We start from the raw sequence: 23,832 nt of genomic DNA on the forward strand, positions 1-23,832 counted from the left end.
CTTATATATACAAAATTTTAAGGAATTCACAATAAAACTATTAGAGCTAATAAATTTAGTAAAGTTGCAGGATGTATGGTTTATTAGTAATAAACCAAAAATAAAATTAAGAAAACAACTCCATTTACAATAGTATTTAAAGGAATCAAATACCTAAGAATTAATTTAATTTCTTTAATTTTTTTTTCATTTCCCTTGAAAATCACTAAGAATTAATTTGAACATGAAATATAAGACTTGTACCCTGGAAACTACAAAACACTGCCAGAAGAAATTAAACAAGACTTAAATAAATGTAAACACATCTGGTATTCAGTCCATTCGAACACTTAATATTAAGATGTCAGTATTCCCCAAAGCAATCTGTGGATTCAATGCAATTCCCATCAAACTTCCAATGGCCTTTTTTTGCAAAAATGAAGAAGTTGTTCCTAAATTTATATGGAATTTCAAGATCCCAAGTAGCCACAACAATACTGAAAAAGAACAGTGTTGGAGTAGTTACCCTTTCCAATTTCAAAACTTACTACAAAGCTACAGTTATTAAAACATATAGACCAATGGGATAGAATTTGGAGTCCAGAAGTAAACCTAAACATCTATGGCCAATTGATTTTCAACAAGATACCAAAACTACTGAATAGGGAAATAGTATTATCTTCAATATATGGGACTGGGATAACTGGATATCCACATGCAAAAGAATGAAGTTGTACTTCTTCATCACAACATATACAGAAATTATAATAATTATCATTATTTTGAGACAGGGTCTCACTCTGTCACCCAGGCTGGAATGCAGTGGCACTATCATAGTTCATGCAGCCTTAACCTCCCAGGCGCCAGCGATCTTCCCACCTCAGCCTCCTGAGTAGCTGGAACTACAGGTGCACACCATCACACCTGGCTAATGGTTTTAATTTTTTGTAGAGATGGGACCGCCCTATGTGGCCCAGGCTTGTCTTGAACTCCTGGGCTCAAGAGATCTTCCTGCCTCAGCTTCCCAAAATAATAGGATCACAGGCGTGAGCTGCCACGCCTAGCCTACAGCAATGAACTCAAAATGGATCAAGGACCTGAATATAAGAGCAAAAAACTATAAAATTCTCAGGAGAAAGTCTAGGAGTATATCTTCATGACCTTGAATTTGGCAGTAGATTCTTAGATACAACATCAAAAGAATCAGCAACAATATAAAAATACTTCATTAAAATTGAAAACTTCTGTACATCAAAGGACATTATCAAGACAGTGAAAAGACAGTCTACAGAATGAGAGAAAATTTTGCAATTCATATATCTGATAAGCCTAGTATCCAGAATATATAAACAACTCTTACAGTTCAACAACAAAAAGATAACCCAGTTAGAAAATGGGCAAAGGACTTGACTAGACATTTTTCCCAAGGAGATATTCTAGTGTACATCAAGCCCATGAAAAGATGCCCAATATCATTAGTCATTAGGGTTATGCGAATCAAAACCACTGCAAATGAGATACCACTTTGCCCCTCAAGGATGGCTGTAATTTAAAAAGCAAACAGAAACTAGGCAAGGATATGGAGAAATTGGAACCCTGGCACATTGCTAGTTGGAATGTAAAATAGTGCAGCCCCTGTGGAAAACAGTTTGGCAGTTCCTCAAAAAGTTAAACATAGAATTACACATATGACCCAGCAATTCCACTGCTAGTTATATACCCAAAAGAATTGAAAACAAGTACTTGTACATGAATATACATAGCAGTACTATTCACAGTAGTTAAAAGCTGGAAACAACTAAAATGTCCATCAGTGGGTGAATGGATAAACAGTTTGTGGTATAGCCATACTAAATGGAATATTATCCTAAAAAGGAATGAAGTACTTTGATACATGCTGTAATATAGATGAACTTCAAAAACATTCTAAATGTGAGAAGTCAGACACAAAAGGCCACATATTGTATGAGTCCAATTGTGTGGAATATCCTGAATAGGCAAATCCAGAGAGACAGAAATGGATTAGTGGTTGCCATGGGCTGGGGGAGGGTGGAATGGAGAGTAAGTGCTTAATGGATCTGGAATTTCCTTTTGGGGTGATGAGACTGTTCTGAAACCTAGAGAGGTGATGGTTGAACAACATTTTGAATGTACTAAATGCCACTGATTTGAAATGAAATGAAAACATTCAGTGTTTATGTTATATAAATTCCACCTCAACTTCTTAAAAAGCTCAAACACCAAAGAAAAGTCATTTAAATGAGAGTTTTTCTTGACTGTTAGACTGGAGGCAGAGATTGGGGTATTAGGGCTACTGTTCCAAAGCTCTACTCCTGCTTTTTGACCAGAGCTGAGGTTTTATTTCTCAGTTCCTTTGTGATACTCAGTGGCTGAAACAACTACTTTTTAAGAGTATGGTGATGGCAGTAAGGGATATTAAATATATGATGGGGGATTCGTAAATGTACCAGAGGAATCACAGTTCTTTTCACCTGAGAGTATCTTCTCAAATGTATTCAACCCCCCTTCCTTTTGAGGTCTTCTTTCCCTCTCCTGTCTTTCAAGTCTCTGTGATCCTATTTCATCTCATCTACCAGAAATCTTGGTGCAAAATTCTGCCAAACTAACCTCGTTTGTTTTGTGAGAGGGTTACTAGATTAGTAGGTTAGAGCTGCTGAATCTCTGAATTATAAATGAAGCACTTCACAAAGTCTCATAATGTCACTGTAGCATACCTCAGAGCTCTCTCCTCACCCTTGTCATCCTGATGGGTTTTCTCTTAATCATATTTTTGATGCCTAAGATATTAAAAAGGCTAGCATATACATTGGTTGACAGATTAAGAATCTGAAAAAGATGGGAATGGATGATAATGGTGGACGAAGTATAACAAGATGAATTTTATCAGAGATAAATGTTAAGTCTTGTATTTGGGACCAAAAAGCACAAACTGAACAAGTACAACATTGGAGGGACATGACTTAATAGCAGCAGATGCAACAAATTGAAGAACCACGTAAGCATGTGATCATTCTTAACCCCTTAATGTGAGCTAACATAAATAGATTGTTTAAATATAGTGTTAAAAAAGAGATGGTGAGGAGGACTCTCAAACTCATGTCATGAGACACAAGTGAAAAAAGCAGGAATGGGCCGGCTGCAGTGGCTCACACCAGTATTCCCAGCTCTTTGTTAGGCCAAGGTGGGAAGATTGCCTGAGCCCAGGAGTTCAAGACCAGCCTGGGCAATATAGGGAGACCCTATCTCTACAAAAAACTTAAAAATTAGCTGGGTGTGGTGGCACATGCCTGTAGTCCTAGCTGTTTCAGCAGGCTAAGAAAGGAGAATTATTTGAGCCCAGGTTCCAGGCTATAGTAAGCTGCGATCGTGCCCCTGCATTCCAGCCTGAGTGACAGAGCATAATCCATCTCTATAAAGAAAAAAGGAAAGGAAGAAGAACAGAATTTCTGCTGCCGTATGTGTTCATGAAAGTATTAAAGCAAAGACTAGTGACCATTTTTCAAAAATATTGAGGATTAAAAAGTGTGATACCACACAGCCACTAAAGTGTCTTTCAACTCTAAGATTTTATGGATCTACATAATTATTAAAAAGCAGACAATGTGGCTGGGCGCAGTGGCTTACACCTGTAATTCCAGCACTTTGAGAGGCTGAGGTGGGTGGATCACCTGAGGTCAGGAGTTTGAGTCCAGTCTGGCCCACATGGTGAAACCCCGTCTCTACTAAACATGCAAAAATTAGGCGTGGTGGTGCGCGCCTGTAATCCCAGCTACTCAGGAAGCTGAGGCATGAGAATAGCTTCAACACGGGAGGCAGAGGTCGCAGTGAGCTGAGATCTTACCACTACACTCCAGCCTGGGCAAATAAGTGAGACTCCATCTCAGAAAAAAAAAGAAAAAAAGGCCGACAATGTGAGGATGGAGAAAAAAAGAGAAAGTAGGTATGGGCTGAAAGCAGTGGTCTAATTGAATTCAAAACGTACTTAATGGGTGCGTTCTAAGTTAAGACATTGCTGAAGTTGTAAATAATTCAGAAGTGATGAAATTTTCAGGTTTGGGTCAGTATCAGCAGGAAAATAATTTGTTTCCTTGGCCTTATTTTATAGTCTAGTCTCCTGAGACAAGATCTGGGGCTTGGGAGCCCAGCACAGCTATCTTCTTCAGGAAAACCTGGGACAGCATACTATTCATTCTCTGCTACAAGTTCCAGGAGGAGACCACTCCATGACTCTGCAGCGCTTGGTGAGTGTATCATACAACAAATCCCATCCCACAAATGTTGTTGTTGTTTTTTTCTCCCATAGTCTGTACTTTTGGCTATGCTTTTTTTTTTTTTTCTTTCCGTTTCTTTGTTTAAGACAGCGTCTCACTCTGTTACCCATGCAGGAATGCAACAGCACAATCTTGGCTTACCGCAGTCTCAACCTCCTGTGCTCAAGCCGTCCTCCCACCTCAGCCTCGCAAGTAGCTGAGACTATAGGCATGTGCCACTGTGCCTGGCTAGTTTTTTATTTTTTGTAGAGACAGGGTTTTGCCATGTTGTCCAGGCTGCTCTCGAACTCCTGATCTCAAGTGATCTGCCCACCTCAGCCTCCCAGAGTGCTGGGATTACAGGTGTGAGCCACCGTGCCCAGCCCTGTCTGTGCTTTTAATTAGAAGAGAGTTGGATTCTTGGGTATCACATTGATGTCAGGGCTTATTTGCACAAAAATAATACATCCATTAGATATTTAATAAATGAAATTATCAAAATTCTTACTTTTATAAATACATTGTAAGTTTTTAATGAAAGGTTTGGCCATGAATAATTTTGGATGACTGTTCAATTTGTAAGCCATAATTTTAACAAGTTTCAAACAGCCAGTGTAATACTCTTGCTTGGTCCTCATATGAGCAACTAAGTAGTGAAAAATGAGACTTAACTAGTTTTCCTTCTTGTAATTAGAATTTCATGTTCTAATGTTAATAACTTAATTCTTTACTAAAAATGATATAACAAAATTTGCAAGGTGGTTTTATATACATTCTCATCTCATCAGTTCACCAATCCTGCTAGTCAGTTGCTATAAATAGATTTAACATAAAAACTGAGGGTCAAAAGGGAGGGCAGGCACATTCATATAATTAGTACTTAGGATAAAATTTTAAGATTTTCTAACTCCAGGTTCATTGTCTTTTGCATATTACTTGCTTCTGCACTCCACTTTCTTTTTAATTGAGGTAAAATTTACCATATTAAGTTGTACAGTTGAGTAGCATATACTACATTCACTACATTGTGCCGCTGTCACCCCTGTCTAGTTCTGAAACGTTATTGCAAAAGCAAACTTTGTTCATATGAAGCATTCAAACCTCATTATTTTTTCATTAGCTGCCTTCTTTTATGTCTTACACATAGCCTAACCAGGCCAGTGCCTTTTGTTTTGCTGCTTACAGCAAGCCTTAGGTATTCTCTGATGCTTTATCCAAACTGTGTTTAAATGTCAGAATTTCTGGTGATTTCTACCAAATATCTTTTAAACAAGATACTTAAAGCTGCAAAGCATTTTTAAATTAAAAGTGGGCCAGCTTCTAATATATAGTCCACCAAAAGATTATGTCACATTTTTTTATTGCACAGGCATTTGATAACTGCTTCATATTTATGTATCTACTTTCTATTAACCTGTGTTTTGGTGAAATATTCCTGGTCTCTGGGTCTAGGGTCTGCTTGTGGGTATAAAAGGGCACTACGATAGATCATCATATTCAGCATAGAGAACTCTGATTAGATGTATCCACTTCTCAGTATCATGGATGATTTAGTATGTTTACTATTAAGTCAGCCCAGGTGATTTAGACCAGTATACTTTTTGTTATTAAAGAAAGGATAAATTGTAAATGCATTTTTCCATCTCCAGTCTTGTTTCCTACCTAATGAGTTAGTCAGAATAGGAACGTTGATTGGAGTCTAGACGTGTCAGTGTTACTCTAGAAAAATAACTTGTTAGTATGCTATATGAGTATATACTGTGACAAAAAGCACTTAGTACCAGCTAATACACTATTAAGTTCAGGGGGAAAATTAGTTATTGAAATAACTAGGGAAGAGGGGAGTAAATTTCAGAAAAATCCAGACTTAAAATTCAGGTTTTCTATAAATTAAAACTTGTATCTTCTTCATTTTAATTTTGATTATGATGATAGACACTATTGATTGTCTCTTCCATGCCAGGGGCATTGCTGTACACACTACATTTTCACAAAACCTCTGTGAGGTTGTAATGTTAACTTCATGTTACAAATGAGGAACTAAGACCCAGAGAAGCTAAATAATTTGTCCAAGGCTGAGTTGGGATATGGTAGTTCTGTTGATGCCCAGGGAGGTCCACCGATTTCCTGTGTAAATGTCATTTAGTGGGTTCTTACTACATTCTTTATGGCTGTTTCTCATTGTTAGCCGCTCTTTCTTAGCATTACAGTTATTGATAAAATCTCAGCGTTTAAAAGGACTCTTGAGATGATCTGCATCAACCTCAGCATCTTCACAAACTATTTAGGTGCTTTAGGAAATCAACATGCTGCATAACAGTATCTAATTACCCAATTTATAATCATTTTTCCCCACATTTTAATGGAAACCTAATAATAATGGCTAAAATTTGTTCAGTCTCATACTTGTGTTAGGCAATCCCCTAAGCGTCTTTCACGTATTATCACAATACATGAAATACACAAAAGGATGTGTTACCCCCTTTTTACATGGAGGTAACTGAAGCTCAAAGAGGGTTAAGTAACTAGCTGCTATATGATGGAGCTGGAATTAGAATCCAGCCAGCTTACTCTCTTTTTATTCTATTCTCTTATATTTATGTATTTTTCTTTTTTGAGACGGAGTTTTACTCTTGTCCCCCAGGCTGGAGTACAATGGCGTGATCTCGGCTCACTGCAACCTCTGCCTCCCGGGCTCAAGCGAGTCTCCTGCCTCAGCCTCCCGAGTAGCTGAGATTACAGGCACAAGCCACTGTGCCTGGCTAATTTTTGTATTTTTAGTAGAGAAGGGGTTTCACCATGTTGGCCAGGCTGGTCTCGAACTCCTGACCTCAAGTGGTCCTCCTGCCTTGGCCTCCCAAAGTGCTAGGATTACAGGCATGAGCCACCGCACCCAGCCATCTCTTAGCTATTATATTTTGCAACTTCCCAGAAGTGGTCGGTGAATCCCAGGCTCTCATGATTTTAAATCAGACATTTTGTATTTGATTGTATAGTGGTGGGTAACCAAATACAAAAGAAAAATTTCTTTTCACATGGCAGTGGAAAAACTGGCCTAAACTAATCTTTTACTAATAATGACCTCTAAGTAGAATGATAGGCTCTAAACTGGTAGGGGCAGTTCAGTTGACTGTTTTCGTACAAGGAGTATGGCTTTTGTTCAAGGGAATGCTGTATTAGTTGTGAGTAGTTGGGATTTTATAAATACAGAGTGTGCCAGATGTTGTTCATCTTTGGCACTTCTGTTTTAAGGAAATATAGGCTTGCCTCTTGGGGTCAGAAAGGAATGCTTCCCCCCTTTGCTGTTGTGTACAGTTTTCTTCATATGCTACATATAAAGTTGCCTTTTTAACTTTGCAGCCTCCTGGGATATTCACTGTAGAGAATTCCCAGTCCAAAGTTAAATGGGTTAAACTGGGGCCGGGCATGGTGGCTCATGCCTATAATCCCAGCATTTTTGGAGGCCAAGGCCGATGATCACTTGAGGCCAGGAGTTCAAAACCAGCCTGGGCAACATAGTGAAACAGCTCTCTACAAACAAAATTTTTTTAATTAGCTGGGTGCGGTGGCACGCACCTGTAGTCTAGCTACTCAGGAGACCAAGGCAGGGGAATTGCTTGAGCCCAGGAATTCAAGGCTGCAGTGAGCTGTGCTCATACCACTGCACTCCAGCCTGGCCAACAGAGCAAGACCCTGTCTCTGAAAAATAAATGGGTTAAACTGCATGTTTTATTGTATAGTGTCATTTATGGACCAGGAAAATATAATCCCAGCACTTTGGGAGGCCAAGGCCAGAGAATCACTTGAGGCCACCTCTACATCCATAGGTTTCTCATCTGTGGATTCAGCCAACCACAGATAGAAAAAAAAAAAAATTTAATGGGTGATTGCATCTGTACTGAACATGCATAGACTTATTTTTTTCTTGTTATTATTCCCTGAACAATACAGTATAACTATTTACATAGCATTTTCATAGTATTAGGTATTACACATAATAATGTAGAGATAATTTAAAGTATATAAGAGGATATGCATAGGTTATATGCAAATACTACACCATTTTATTTAAAGGACTTGAGCATCTGTGGATTTTTGTATCCTCAGGGATCCTGGAACCAATCCCACTGATAACTGAGGAATGATTGTGCTGTGATTGTTTAATTCCCATTTTTACAGCTTTCAAAAGTATTACACTTTACATCAGCTTCCTCATGTGTTCTCTCTTCCTAATAATGAGCCCCTCAGAAAATTCTGAATTTGATCCATTTTTTTGTGTAAACCTGGAATGCTGTGTTTATCACTTTGTTTTACAGTAAATAAGATGAACAAGTTTTATATTTTACATATAAGTAAAATTAACTCATCAAGTGAGACTGGTTAACATATGAAATACTCATGTTTTCATTTATATTGATAAATTCTGAGAAAGAAATATACTTTCTCTGTCAAGTTATTTCCTGGAAATATAAACATTCAAGGACAAATTGTACAGTAATTAATGCTGTAGTTGTGGTTATAGCCACATAATGTTAAAAGTAAATGTGTCAAATACTGAATGATATTGCATTTGTCAATGCCCATATTTAATAGTTTATGTATCATGTATTGACATTATAACCTTAATTTTATTTCTTTATTTCAAATTTTTAAAAAACTGTAGGATAGCAAGCATAGCATTAGCTCTCAGTTTTTAAAATATGCTTTTAAGCCTAATTCTCAGTGTGATGCAATCACTAAATATGACTCTGCTAAAGGAGTCATATTATCAACATGACCTATTACACTAAGTGCCCCTCTGCAAATGAAACTGTAAAGTACCTAGTGTAGTACCTGGCACAGAACAGCTTCTTTTTTTTTTTTTTTTTTTTTGAGACAGAGGTTCTCTCTTGTTACCCAGGCTGGAGTACAGTAGTGCCATCTTGGCTCACTGCAACCTCCATCTCCCGGGTTCAAGTGATTCTCCTGCCTCAACCTCCCGAGTCGCTGGGATTACGGGCGCCCGCCACCACGGCCAGTTAATTTTTTTGTATTTTTAGTAGAGATGGGTTTCACCATGTTGGCCAGGCTGGTCTCAAACTCCTGACCTCAGGTGATCCGCCCACCTTGGCTTCCCAAAGTGCTGGGATTACAGGCCTGAGCCACCACATCCGGCCGAACAGTTTCTTAAGAAATGTTCATTCCCTTCCCTCATACTAGTTTGTTGTTTTCTTTCTTGTATTGGTTCATTTGCTGTCATCTTCCCAAATTTATGGGATATGTATTTTCAGAATGTATCACTTTTTTAGGAGAACCTGTTTTTCACTGGGACTAGTTAAAAGGAATGAGGCCCTCATTACTGTATTTTACTGCTTACTCCCAAATATTGGAAAACAAGAAAGACACTAGGGGAAAAGTTATTCTGTTAATTTGAAGTCTTGATTTTTTTCTGGTATACTATGCTGATGAAATGTATTGTTTTCCATCTGCAGATCCCTTGCAAGCAAAAAAAGTCAGAAAGGTGCCTCCTGGTTTGCCTTCTTCTGTAAGTACCTATCTTTTTTTAACTTGATGGTAAACAAACTGATTTCAAGTGTTCCGTATTACCTTGCTACAAGGGTACATTCGATTGATGCAAGTGGGCATACTTTACATAGTAATTGTTCAGTGCTTAACAAAATCATTGATTGAGGTAAATCCACATTTAATGTTTGGTTTTTAGATTTCTCTGCAATGATTTGTAGCTTACTCATGCGCTCTTACTCCTTGTCCCTGTCATTTGAATTCCCCTCTTGGGAAGAGGACTAGGCCGGTAGCTGTCAAAGATGATCTCCTATACAGGTCTTTTGATGTTTAATTAGTCATTATGTTGCTGAACAGGAGGACAGACAGAGATTAATAGCTGAAAATCTTAGAAATTTACATTTGTAATAATCCCAATGGAGCTAAAGACATTAAGATTCGGAGTACATGTTTGGCTCAGCTTGCCTCAGTAGGACTGAGGTTATTAATATGCATAAATCACCAAGTCAGATGTTCATTGTGAAGCCCTTGTGGGTTTTAAAGCCTTCATTAAGCCTTTCCTAACTTCATCCTAGCATCAGGAAAGCTTTCAAGCAACTAGTTTGTTGATCCCTCTTTGCTCAAAAATGTATCCTTTGAGAATAAAGGGCTTTGATGAAGAAGGTTGGAAAGGTTTGGTGGAACAATCATTAATGGCCATGATAATCTAATACTGTAGGGGCGACTGTGCTATTAAATATACTTTATTCCTTAAAGGAGTAAAAGTACTTGTAAAGGAACCTGCATCGTAAATCTACCTACAATTTTTAAATCTCTGGTGCAAAAAACGGAAGTTTTTTTTTCTTCTCCCTTTGCTTAGAAATGGTGAGTGAGGCTGTTTGATTGAGGCCCCAGTGCCTTGTAGGGTACATCTTTTTGTTGTGTAAATGGATGTTGGGCTTTTATTTGGCAGTACTTAACACATGGGCGCAGGTGCCGCCAGATGAGTCAGCTCATCGAAGTATAGACTGAATGGAATATCCGGCTTGGCAAGTAGTAATCTAGAAGGAGCAGCATGGGTCTGAGCTTTTTAGTTTTTATTAAGGCTGAAGTAGAGATACCATCTTTTTGGTTGTCTGCCTTCCTTCTTTTCTGTGTTATTCCCCTGCCTTCTCTACCGTGTGATACATGAAAAGTCGAATTTGAAATCCTCTTTGTAACTCAGTTCCAGATGGATCTGAGTTTTATGCAGCCTAGGGCAGCTGTGCTCTGAACCTGCAGCCTACCTGGAAGGTTGGCTTGCAGCTGCAGGCATTCTTAAAAGCTTTTGCTTGCATAAGCACTTGGGCCCACTAGAAACTGAATAGCGGCTTGATAAACAAAATGAACACAATGCCTCAAATCATTATTCCCGAAGACAGGAATTTTTTTTCAGCAGCAGCTAAAAATAGTTGGCAATTTACATTTTAACAGTTGTGTGCTATGCAGGGGTAGGTGGTTCAACAGCATAACAGATGATTTCTGTTAAATTAACAGAAATCATATTAAAACTGACAGTACTGCTAAAACATGTAGCAGTGCAATTTTCTTGTAATTTATTACTATAATTCAATGAGAGTAATAAAAGTTAAATTACACATTAATATTTAGTAGAACTATACAGGTTAAAAAAACAGATTAGTGAATGAAAAATTCATCTCATTTCTTAACCTGACATTAAGAAACAGTGTATGTTCGGTGTTCCATAGTTCTTTGATTTTAAAAGCAGTAGGCAAAATGGACAGAACAGTCTGGAAGGAGAGTAGACACTGGAGGTCACCAGCATTTCTTACATTCGTAATCATAATAACATTCATTACTTGGAGGTAGTAGTTCTCTGTATTGTCTCAGGTATCTGGAACAAGTCACTGAATTCTGATGAAACCTTGATTTCTTTGAGAACCATTAGGAAATTTTGCAGGCCAAGCCTACTTATATATTATATTTTACTAGCTATATTAGTATATATTAAATGTTATTAAGGATGTATAAATAACACATTCATTTTAATTAATTGAAAGTATGTTTTAGATAAAATGCTGTATTGAAACCTCAGGGTCTTTTTGTTTTATTTTGGTTTTTTTGAGGCAGGATCTCACTCTGTCACACAGGCTGGAGTGCAGTGACACAGTCACTGCAAACTGCAGCCTTAAGCTCCTTAGCTCAAGCGACCCTCCCACCTCATCCTCCCAAGTAGCTGGGACTACAGGGACAGGCCACCACGGCTGGCTTTTTTTTTTTTTTTTTTTTTTTTTTTTTTTTTTTTTTTGTAGAGAAGAGGAGGTCTCTCTCCAGGCCAGGGTGGTCTCGAACTCCTGGGCTCTGTGCTTCTCCTGCCACAGACTCTCAAAGTGCTGGGATTGTAGGTGTGAGCCACCACACCCGGCTGAAATCTCAAGTATTTAAAAAAGAAAACAGAAAAACCTTAAAGACAGATATTTTTCCCACTTCTAGGATTAACTGTAAAGATTTTAAAAGAAAATACTTCAATAAATAATGACAAAATATGTCCTAAGAACACTTAAGGTTATACTGTTTACCTTCTCAGGATCTAAAATAGAATTTTAAGTTGTGATTTCCTATTTCAGAGCTTTTATTGAAAAATATGCAAACTATAAACTTTTGACATGCAAACTGTAAGAAAAATGGAGTATTAAAAATGAAAATTGACTATGTATATTTTATTTTATGATAATTTGAATATTATACTTTCCAAACCATATTGGAAATTTGGCAGTAGCATTCAGGATTTCATCAGTTTGCTACTTGTTCATTCTATCTTTAATCTGTAAAATATATGTTACTTTTTCTAAAGAAACAGTGAAAGGACTAAGTATCGCTGATACTGATACAAAAAATAATAGGCAGGGTTACTTAGCATGCAAAGCATTGATAATCTGTATAATTTGATCATGTAGCATTGATTAGAGACTTTTTTTGTAAACTGATTTATATTTAGGTATCATAAGTGCCTAACTCAGCTTCTCTGTTCCTCTCTGCAGAACCACTGAATAGTAACTTTTGTTTGTGGATGAAGGTCTAACTAGGCTGTATTAAATATCATTAGAGCAGTATAGTCAGTAACATTGAGTGAATGGTTCACCTAAATCTGCCCAGCTCAGTTACTGATTGGCTGTATAGCCTTAGATTAGTCAGCCCTTAGGATGTTTGGAGTGGGAAATTTGAAGTTCCTTTCAGGTCTAAATTGCTACATACTTACGGTTTTAAAACTGATATGCTCAATAAATAACCAAAAAAAGAATAGTGAGCATAGTTTTCTTCCTCCTGATGAAGAAGTGATGTTTTTAAAGCACATGAGATTCTCCACTTGCTTTTCTAGACAGATTTAAAGATTGGGAAAAGTGGACTTTTGTAGCAGCAACAGTAGAATAATGCTTGGACACCGAGAATTCAAACATATACAAACACCATGTCTTCTAGGACCTCACTATCTTATATGAGAAACAAGCATTCAGGGAATTAATTATATTGCAGTGAAGCAAGTAAGGGTGTGTACCAGGTGCTCTGGTGACATAGGGTAGGTAGAACTAACCCTACTATAGTGACTTCAGGAAGAGCTGACATTTAAGTTATGTCTGGAAAGATGCGTAGCAGCTCATCTGTTAGAGAAGGAGAGAATGGACCAGACAGGTAAAAGGCCTGGAGGTGTGAACAAATAAACACGTGTTGAGGTCACATCTAAAAGTACAGCATTACTAGATTATATACAAGTTGCAACCTTTGTAATTTTCCTATAGCAAACCCACTCTTCTACTCCAGAGGTAGATTGAGTGGGGGCACACATAAAATCAGTACAGATATGAGAAGAGATAAGTTGTCATAGCAGTCTCTCCTGGATAAACAACTCAACTGTTCTGGCCAAGAGATAATGGAAGGCATTTATAATTGTTAAAGTTTTATCTGGGAGTTTCCAAAGGCATGGGTGGTACTTTGGATTTGCAGGGTGTTTTACTTCCGTTTTAGGGTTCTTAAACCTCCCCTCCCATTCTCTAACTGCCAACTCTTGTCTTTGTTCTTTGCATGTACATCAGCTGTTTTTCATCTATATGAGATCTTTACTAAGATACAAAGTTCAAGGGAATTTTGAATCTCTGGGTGGGGATTTGGGGCAGGGTTTTTTCCTGGTAATTTGTGGGGGGAAGAAAAGGAAACATTTGTAATATATTTGTTAGCATCCTTTACAGCCTCAGTGTCACTGTGTTGTTAGTGGTGCAAGACTTCATGTGTGAGGAACTTTGTTAACCATTACCCATATCCTAATCTTCAACCGTTTGCCAAACAACTCTACAACTAATATTCCCTACTTACAAATAAGAAAATTAAGACTCAAAGACATGAATTAACTTGCCAAAAATCACACATAGGGCCAAGATTACAACCTAACTTAATATCAAACACCATTTTCTTTTTGAGTGTTAAAATCTGATTCTTTAATACCTTGGTTTATTCAGAAAATATCTTGCTTAGTATATTAAATTGAAACTTAAATTTATTCTGTCAATTATGTTTTTACTGATCAAATTTATTTTTATTTGGCTTTGTTGTTTAAGGACCTACAGTAGTAGAAAACCACAGACTTCCCAATTAAGCATGTAATGGATTTTATTTATCTGCCCTCAGCTTTTTTTTTTTTTTTGAGACAGAGTCTTGCTCTGTCTCCCAGGCTGGCGTGCAGTGGCATGATCTCAGCTCACTGCAAGGTCCGCCTCCCAGATTCATACCATTCTCCTGCCTCAGCCTCCTGAGTAGCTGGGACTACAGGTGCCCACCACCACACCCGGCTAATTTTTCATATTTTTAGTAGAGATGGGGTTTCACCGCTATAGCCAGGATGGTCTCGATCTCCCGACCTCGTGATCCACCTACCTCAGCCTCCCGAAGTGCTGGGATTACAGGTGTGAGCCACCACACCCAGTCTGCCCTCAGCTTTTTATTTTGTAACCTTGGAGAAGTTGCTGTTGAGTTCTCGGAACCTCCAGTTTCTATTTGTAAAAGGGGATGATAATGCCTATCTCAGATGTTATTGTGAGACTATTATGTACCTACTATAAGTGTGGTGTATCCTAGATACTCGGTAAATGTTCCTTCATTATTCTAGCTAGTTCATACCACTACAGCCTGAAATTTAAAGAAGTTTAGCATTTCATTTTTACCAAAAAGATATATAAAAAAGGATAAGTATTATAGTGAAATAAAAAGTTTTCACGTTACCTCCACCTGTGTATATAATGTATGTGCCTGGCACCTAATGACTGCATGGTAAATTGTAGCAGTTCCTTTTGTTGTTTAGAAAGCATTCACTTGCAGAAAAACAATCTACAAAAGGAAGGAAAACTTGTTGAATCAAATCCGGCTGCCCCTAGAATTCATTCTAATTATTTTTGTTTTCTGAACTCTCAGGAGTCGACACTTTTTTTTTCCTTTTTAAAATCAGTCATTGAACATCTTTATGGCCCTCTGAAGCATTTCTCAGATGCAGAAAAGTTTCTTTGCTCTTTATTCTTTATTTCTTAAGTTAGTGTTAATATTTCCAAACATAGATCATTTTCTTTTATGTGCTGCAGTAGATAATAGAAGAAGCAAGATATATCAGAACAAGTCTTTCCAAAATGTAAGTAAATACCTAGAGAGATTTGAAATGCCTTCCTAGACCCAAATACCTAAAGTTGTATTCTTGTTCTATAGCAATTGAAAATACCTTTTTCATATCAAATATTAACTCTGCATCAAAATGACGTGTCTTACAAGTTTTGAATGTAACTTGTTTGCAGTCCCATACATAGCCTGATGACATGATTGTTTCTTAATCAAGTGTCATATTAAAGAGTGTATGTATGTATTCCCACAAAAGCTGTTACTGTAATTTCTTGCTTAAACTCTCAAAGTGTAATTTACCCCATCAAGAAAAATATTTTGTCAGGGCACGGTGGCTGTAGTCCCAAGGCAGGAGGATCACTTGAGCCCAAGAGTTCAAGACCAGCCTGAGCAACCTAGTGAGACCCTGTCACTGCAAAAAAATTAGCCAGATGTGATTGGCACCCCCTGTGGTTCTGTTTCCTTCGGAGGCTAAAGTGGGAGGATCACTTGAGCCCACCATGTTCACTCCATTGCACTCCAGCCTGGGTGACAGAGGAAGAGTCTGCCTGCAAATAAAAATTTGCTAGCTCTTCTCCACCACTATAAGGAACTTTATTGTTTCTGACATGAATCAAAACAGCTTAGACTCTACTTTTTCTTGGTTTGATGCAGACAGGTACAAAGTTCAGTGGCCCTTGAATTAGTCACTGACTGTAATTTAGAAAGTGATGAGGCCAGGCATAGTGGCGCACGTAATCCCAGCACTTTGGGAGGCCAAGGTGGGAGTATCCCGTGAATCCAGGAGTTTGAGACCAGCCTAGGCCACATAGTGAGACCTTGTCTGCACACACACACACAAAAAATTTTTAAAAACTGTCCAGGTATGGTGGCACGTGCCTGTGGTCTCACCTACTTGAGAGGCTAAGGCAGGAGTATCTCTTGATACTCCTGAAAGAGTTCAAGGCTGCAGTGGGCTGTGATTTCACTCACCACTGCACTCCAGCCTGGGTGACAGAGCCAAGACTCTGTCTCAAAAAAAAAAAAAAAAGAAAAAGAAAAGAGGTAAGAAAGTGGTGCCTTTCTTTCTCCTAAAGTTTTTATGGAAATTCATTTTGTTGGGAATGGCTCTTTTTAAAAAAATGTGGATTTTTAGTCATTTGTTATCGTAAATTTGAAATTGTAGGGATACCTTTTGAGACAATTGGAAATATCCTGAGGTATTCCCAAACCATAAAGACTGCTAGACCATGTCTAATAATCTAGCGTGCTGCTATACATACTAAGTAGAATAAGAATATTCAAAAGAAAAAAATACTAAATCCTGAGGGTGTCTAAACTGAAGATTTTTTTTTTAATAGGAAAGAGATGACAAACAGAACTTTCTGGGATGGGTGGAAATGAATAATTTTAAAACTATGATTTAAGAGCTTGCTAGCCATCTGAACCAGTAAGAAGAAGGTCAAGAGTTAGAACTATAGAGAAACTGATAGCTCCAATTTATCCATGAAAATAGTAAGATGAGCAGCAGGAAAAATACTCTGTGAATAGAGTCGTATGGAAGTCACTAGGAAGCCAAGATAACAGAGTGTGTTTATAGGCAATTATCTGGCCCGGCCAGGCGCAGTGGCTCTCACCTATAATCCCAAAACTTTGGGAGGTGGAGGCGGGCAGATCACTTGAGCCCAGGAGTTCGAGATCTGCCTAGCCAACATAATGGAACCCCGCCTCTATAAAGAAATACAAAAATTAGCTGGTATGGTGTTGTGTGCCTATAGTCCCAGCTACTCTGAGAGAGCGTTGCTTGAACCCTAGAGGTTGAGATTGCAGTGAGCCAGGATCACGCCACTGCACTCCAGCCTGGGTGACAGACTGAGACCCTGACTTAAAAAAAATAAAAATAAAAACAAACAATTATCCAAGGCCCTTAAGACTAGCAAGAAATCTACTGATTCTGGAATAAATAGTATTTACATAAAGTACCAGCTTTTGCTGAACTTCATGAGTAAACCCTCCAGATCTTGAACATGAGTTAGAATAGGTATTTGCTTAGTTCCTTGGGCAAACAGCATAGAGAACACACAACAACTGTATGTACTTAAGAGTTTCTTATTTCGGGCTGTTAGATGAGGTATGTCTATCTGAAGGCTACTGTGATACAAAATTTCCAAAGTGGCTTATTCAGTCTCTGACCTTATAGGTCAGACTAGCAGAAAAATCTTTGTATGTGAAGTACGTAAGTGGATTATCCTATAATCCATTCCAAACTTATATTCAGTTTAGTCATTAAGTGAAAGATTTTTTTTCATACATTAATAAGAAGTAGCCACTGTTTATGCTAACAGTAACCACTGTTTAGAACAGTGTCAGAATTAATAGCCTTTAATGTGTAGTTCTAAGATGTTGATTTTTGTGAGAAGTCAGTAATGTCTTTGATGTAATATCAAACCAAAAAGCAGAAGGAAAAGTAACCAGTGAGTGAGTCCTATGGATCCAATTGTACTGATATGGCTGTATACAGTGATACTTGTTATTGTTATTTTCTGACTTCTCTATTCCTTTTAAAAGAAGAACATGGCTGCATTTCATTTACAGGTAGCTTTTAAGGTTTATTGAACTCTTTGGCTGCTGGTAAGATCTTGGAGACTTCACAAACCACATGTAGGATAAAGCCCAGTATGTGTGCATGTTTGTAACTCATATGGTTTTTAAAGGATATATCGTTGAATTATGTAAATGCCTTAGTCTGTCAATACAATAAACTCTGGCCCAGTGCCCAGGGTCTTAAGGCACTAAAGAATACAAGGTAATGAGGCCAGGTGTGATGGCTTATGCCTGTAATCCCAGTACTTTGGGAGGCTGAAGCAGGCAGATCACTAGGTCAGAAGTTCGAGACCAGCCTGGCCAACATAGTGAAACCCCTTCTCTACTAAAAATACAAAAATTAGCCGGGCATGGTGGTGCACACCTGTACTGACAGACACTTTATAAAACTTTATTTATGAAAATAAATAAAGCTTTATTTATGAAAATAGAAGTTTGCCAACCTGCACTAGATTTAAAGAAAAGGTAAATGTAGTTCCAGTGAAAAACAGACCTAAAGAGTTAAAAATAAAATTAAATACTTCTTAGTCCTGATTCTTGGTTTTATTAAGATCCACTACCTTGTATTCTCTTTTTTTTTTTTTTTTTTTTTTTTTCTGAGACAGAGTCTCGCTCTGTTGCCCAGGCTGGAGTGCAGTGTCACGATCTCAGCTTACTGCATCCTCCACCCCCTGTACTCGGAAGGCTGAGGCAGGAAAATCACTTGAACCCAGGAGGTGGAGAGTTTATTGTATTGACAGACACTTAACTTAAACTTAGATATATTTGTGCCAATCACCATTTTTTTTCCTGTTCCAACTTTCTGATAGAACCTAAAGCTGGGCCATAGTGCCCAGCAGTTTGGGAGGCCAAGATGGGAGGAGTGTTTGAGCCTAGAAGTTCAAGACCAGCCTAGGCAACATAGCAAGACCCTGTCTCTACAGAAAAAAAAAAAAAAAAAAAGAAAAGGAAAAAACAATTGGTCGTGGTAGTGTGTGCCTGTAGTACTAGGTACTCAGGAGGCTAAGGTTGGAGGGATGGCTTAAGCCTGGGAGTTTCAGGCTGTAGTGAGCTGTGATCACGCCTCTACACTCCAACCTGGGTAACAGAACAAGACCCTGTCCCCAAAAAAACAAAAAACAGAAGAACCTAAAGTTAAAGATAGTTGCTGGCAGCTTGGGAATCGGTTCCAACCCAAGTGTGACTGTGAAACCGATTCTTTTGAATCGTGTGTCATGTTTCTGGTCTAAACATAAAACCTTCATACAAAAATTAAGAATATCTTCCATCCCTAGAAAATTCATTTTTTCAATGTTAATCCCTATGAATCTAAGTAAATTTTATATGGTTCTTAGTTTCCTTTTTTGCTTTTATGAGGCTAGTATTAATAATAAATAATAAATAGGCCGGGTGCGGTGGCTTAACGCCTGTAGTAATCCCAGTATTTTGGGAGGCCAAGGCAGGTGGATCACTTAAGGTCAGGAGTTCGAGGCCAGTCTGATCAACATGGTGAAACCTCATCTCTACTAAAAATACAAAAATTAGCCAGGCATGGTGGGGCATGCCTGTAATCCCAGCTACTTGGGAGGCTGAGGCAGGAGAATCACTTGAACCCAGGAGGTGGAGGTTGCAGTGAGCCGAGATAAAGATCTCACCATTGCACTTCAGCCTGGGCAACAAAAGTAAAACTCCGTCTCAAAAAACAACAGCAAAAATAATAAGTAAGAACTAAGAAAACTTCAAGTTTTCTGACTTGAGCTTGACAATTTTTTAAACTGTCAAACTCATCATTATTTGAAATCATGATTTTCAGTATCTTCTCCAGTAACACAAAAGATATTTTAAAATTTCAAAAATCAGTAACTTAAATGAGAATTAGAAAACTTATTTGCTACTAGTATGGGCTCCATCTAGTAGATTCCCAGTCAGGAGAATATGAATCCCTTCTGTCAAAATCAGCAAATATATACTAAGTCCTTATTGTGAATGAAGAACTATTTTAGACTTTAGGGATTTAAATATGAATAAAATATGGACCCTGACTTCGATTCTTTTTTTTTTTTTTTTTTTTTTTAAGACAGAGTATTGCTCAGTCTCTCAGGCTGGAGTACAGTGGTGCGATCTCGGCTCACTGCAACCTCCACCTCCTGGGTTCAAGCAAATCTCTGCCTCAGCCTCCTGAGTAGCTGGGATTGCAGGCGTCTGCCACCACACCCAGCTAATTTTTTTGTAGTTTTAGTAGAGATGGGTTTCACCATCTTGGCCAGGCTGGTCTTGAACTCCTGACCTTGTGATCCACCCGCCTCAGCCTCCCAAAGTGCTGGGATTACAGTCGTGAGCCACCGCCCCCGGCCAAGATTCTTATAGTCAAAAGATAACCTTGTTCTTTGGACAAAAATAACCTTTTTTTTTTTTTTTTTTTTTTTTGGGGACAGAGTCTCACTCTGTCACCCAGGCTGGAGTGCAGTGGCATAATCTTGGCTCACTGCAACCTCCACCTCCTGGGCTCAAGTGATCCTCACACCTCAGCCTCCCGAGTAGCTGGAACTACAGGCAAGTGCCACCACAACTGGCTAATTTTTGTTTTTTTTTTTTGTAGAAACAGGGTTTCATCTTGTTGCCCAGGCAGGTCTCGAACTCCTGGACTCAAGTGATCCACCCACCTTGGCCTCCCAAAGTCCTGGGATTACATGCGTGAGCCACTGCACCCAGCCTGGAAAGAAAGAACTTAAAAAAAAAAATTTTTTTTTTCTTTTGAAACAGGAATTCAGTCTGTGGTCCAGGCTGGAGTACAGTGGTGCCATCATAGCTCGCTGCGGCCTCAGACTCCTGGGCTCAAGCAGAGAGGCAGTCCTCCCACCTCAGCCTCCTGAGTAACTGGGACTACAGGCACATGCCACTACACCCGGCTACATTTTCTATTTTTTGTAGAAAAGAGGTTTTGCTGTGTTGCCAGGGTTGGTCTCAAACTCCTGGCCTCAAGTGATCCTCCCATCTTGGCCTCCCAAAGTGCTGGGATTACAGGTGTGAGTCACTGCGGCCAGCCCAAAATGTTTTTTGTTGCATAATTGTTGTTCTCCAGGCACATGATGTAGTATTTAGGAAATGCTTTTTGAATTAAAGGGATAAAAATAAGGACTACAAGGCCATTATTTTATGTATCTATAATAGGAAACATCACCTGTTAATGACTTCCTGCTCTAAGCTGTACTTTTTAACTTACTTCTCTGATTGTTCAAACCTTCAATATGTTAACTGGCCTTCTTTGTATAAGAAACTGAATTATATGTCCCATTTCTCCCTTCAATCATGCAGTTAATTCCTAGTTACCAAAATAGGAGCATTTTACCAAAACCAAAACAGAAAGCAGGAAAATTACAGGTAATTCAGCCATCAGCATTAATTCTACATTGTTTTAGGATGATCTAATTAAAAATACAGGGCCATGGTCCTCACGCGAAAGAAAAGTATGGAAAACAACAATACAGGAATTATTTTTCTAAAGGAAATAAGTTATGGTTTCATTGACATAAATTTGAAACAGAGGACAGTCTTATATTTCTCTTACTAGAATTCTCTTCAAGAATTTAACCATTCGTGGTCACCTGTGTAGCTATCATCTTTGTCTAAACCACCTTTACTTCTTTCTTAAATTATGGCAACAGCTTTATAACTGGTCTTCCAGTTTTATTTTGTTTTTATTTGTAGACACAGGAACATCCTTTTAAAATCTAGGTCAGATCATATACTCCTCTGCTTAAAATCCTCCAGTAGCTTCCCTTATTATAAAACCAACATCTTTAAAATGGCTTATAAGACACCTGCCACCTTTCAGACTTCATCTTCTACCACTCTGCCCCTCCCTTACTTCACTCTAGCCATAATCTCCTTTTTACTGCTTCTTAAAGATGTCAAGCACACTCCTACCTCAGGGCCTTTGCATTTGCAGTTTATGGAACACACTTTCCCTAGTATCCAAATGGCTAGTTTTCTCTTTGATCTCATATCACACTGTCAATGAAGATCTTTTGTGACCATCCTATATAAAAGGGCAACATACCTCTAGTACCTCCTCACTCTTTTCCTGATGTATTTTTCTCTACAGTACTTCATACAATCTGATATGGCCTAATTCGTTTATTCTTTATCTGTGTTACCCAGGAGCAACATAATAAAGCAGGGATTTTATTTATGTTGTTTATTGCACCTGCAGCACAGAGGTGCATAACAGATACTTAATAACTATTTGTTGAATAAATGAACAAAGGCAAATGATTAGCAGTACAGCCATAGCTCTTCTTTCTAGACCGTGCTTAGCTGACTCAGACAAGGTATGAGCTACATACTAGATAATCTAAATTATCTTCAGGAGAAAGATAGCTACATAACTGTATGTTTTAACTCACTGTATTATAAAACATCTAACATGCTTAAACTTTGTAAACACTTTTCAGGGAGGAAAAGAGAGAGCTCCAGGTTTTCATCAGAAAAGTAAAAGTCTTTTCAGCAGCAAAGAACACTGTAGTTATTTCTATTTACATGGACAGTGTGCCCCTTGGTTAGATAGGAATTATTAGATAGGAAGTAGATGAGAGCTAGGAAGTCATGCATTTGTTTTCCGATGTGAGGTCTTAGCATTAGAGTATCGTGTTCTTATATTCATATAATCTTTATTCCCATTTTAACAATAGTAATACAGTTTGAACCTTTTTTATATAACAACCATTTCAGTCTGAAATCACCAGTGTTATGGCAAGGAAGCGTCCTCAAGATCGTGCACCTATAAAGTTACTGTAGTGTTGCCACACGTTTTTCACTCTTTACTCCCTTACTTTATCCTGTAAACTTTACAACCTACATACTCATTACAGCCACATTTGTGTATAATAGTCCTGTTTACTGCTCTACTAAATTCTTCAGCCAAAAGGAGCAAAGAAACAAGTCATAGATGGGCACTGCATCTTTATTACAGAATAGTGCAGGAGCCTCAGCCCACTTACTTAAGATGAGCTCCCATATTGACTCCTTAACTCTGTGTTGCGTGCTAAAATTATAACAAAGCCATCCCTGGAGGAGATTATATATTATTTGAAGGGCATAGCCATAAATGTTTTGTTTTCCAGGTGATGTTATATTAAACATGAAATATCTGACTTGTAGATTAACTTGCACATTATTGAGAAACCAAAATTGTTATTGAGTAAATTAAACAATGACAAAGTTAGGTAAGAGTTGTTATGTATCGGTAGGATGTCACTGCTTTTCTTTATTTTGTTTTACTGTTTTGTTCAAGATAAAGTTGATAGGGCAGGGAGCAGGGAGCAGTGGCCCACGCTTCTAATACCAGCACTTTGGGAGGCTGAGGTGGGAGGATTGCTTGAGCCCAAGAGTTCAAGACCAGGCTGGGCAACAAAGTGAGACCTTGTGTCAATTATACTTTAAAAATAAAAATAAAAAAGAAAGATTATGGTTTTAAATGAAAATATTACTAGGCAATGGAGTTATATATGACTAGCCTTTTAGATACTTCATTTGCTGGCATAAATGTTATTAGAATACAAAGCTTTTGGACTCTTGTCTTAGAACTGAGAAGTTGTAATTATGTTTTCAAATTCCTTTTTTGGTTCAGCCTTTCATTTCATGTGAGGGTTTAGACTTTTAATTATGCCTCTTGCAGGTATGATTATAAAAATACAATTTAAGGCTGGGTATGGTGGCCCATGCCTGTAATCTCAGCACTTTGGGAAGCCGAGGCTGGCAGATCGCTTGAGGCCAGGAGTTCAAGACCAGCCTGGCCAACATGGCGAAACCCTGTCTCTACTAAAAATACAAAACTTAGCAGGGTGTGGTAGCACACGCCTGTAATCCCAGCTACTCTGGAGGC

General features: G+C 38.2%; 1 protein-coding gene across 24 annotated transcripts in view; it reads left to right on the forward strand.

The window, feature by feature from the left end:
• Nucleotides 1–23,832, forward strand: part of TCF12 (transcription factor 12) — a 366,336-nt gene that overhangs the window by 265,658 nt on the left and 76,846 nt on the right. For all 24 annotated transcript variants that reach the window (XM_016927652.4, XM_063795006.1, XM_063795008.1 and 21 more), the window contains 2 exons: nucleotides 4,106–4,241; nucleotides 9,722–9,774. In XM_016927652.4, the coding sequence (XP_016783141.1) occupies nucleotides 4,106–4,241; nucleotides 9,722–9,774 (189 nt within the window). The remainder of the gene's footprint in view (nucleotides 1–4,105; nucleotides 4,242–9,721; nucleotides 9,775–23,832) is intronic.

This window comes from Pan troglodytes, chromosome 16, assembly GCF_028858775.2.
Source record: "Pan troglodytes isolate AG18354 chromosome 16, NHGRI_mPanTro3-v2.0_pri, whole genome shotgun sequence".
In the NCBI taxonomy this organism is placed as follows: domain Eukaryota; kingdom Metazoa; phylum Chordata; class Mammalia; order Primates; family Hominidae; genus Pan; species Pan troglodytes.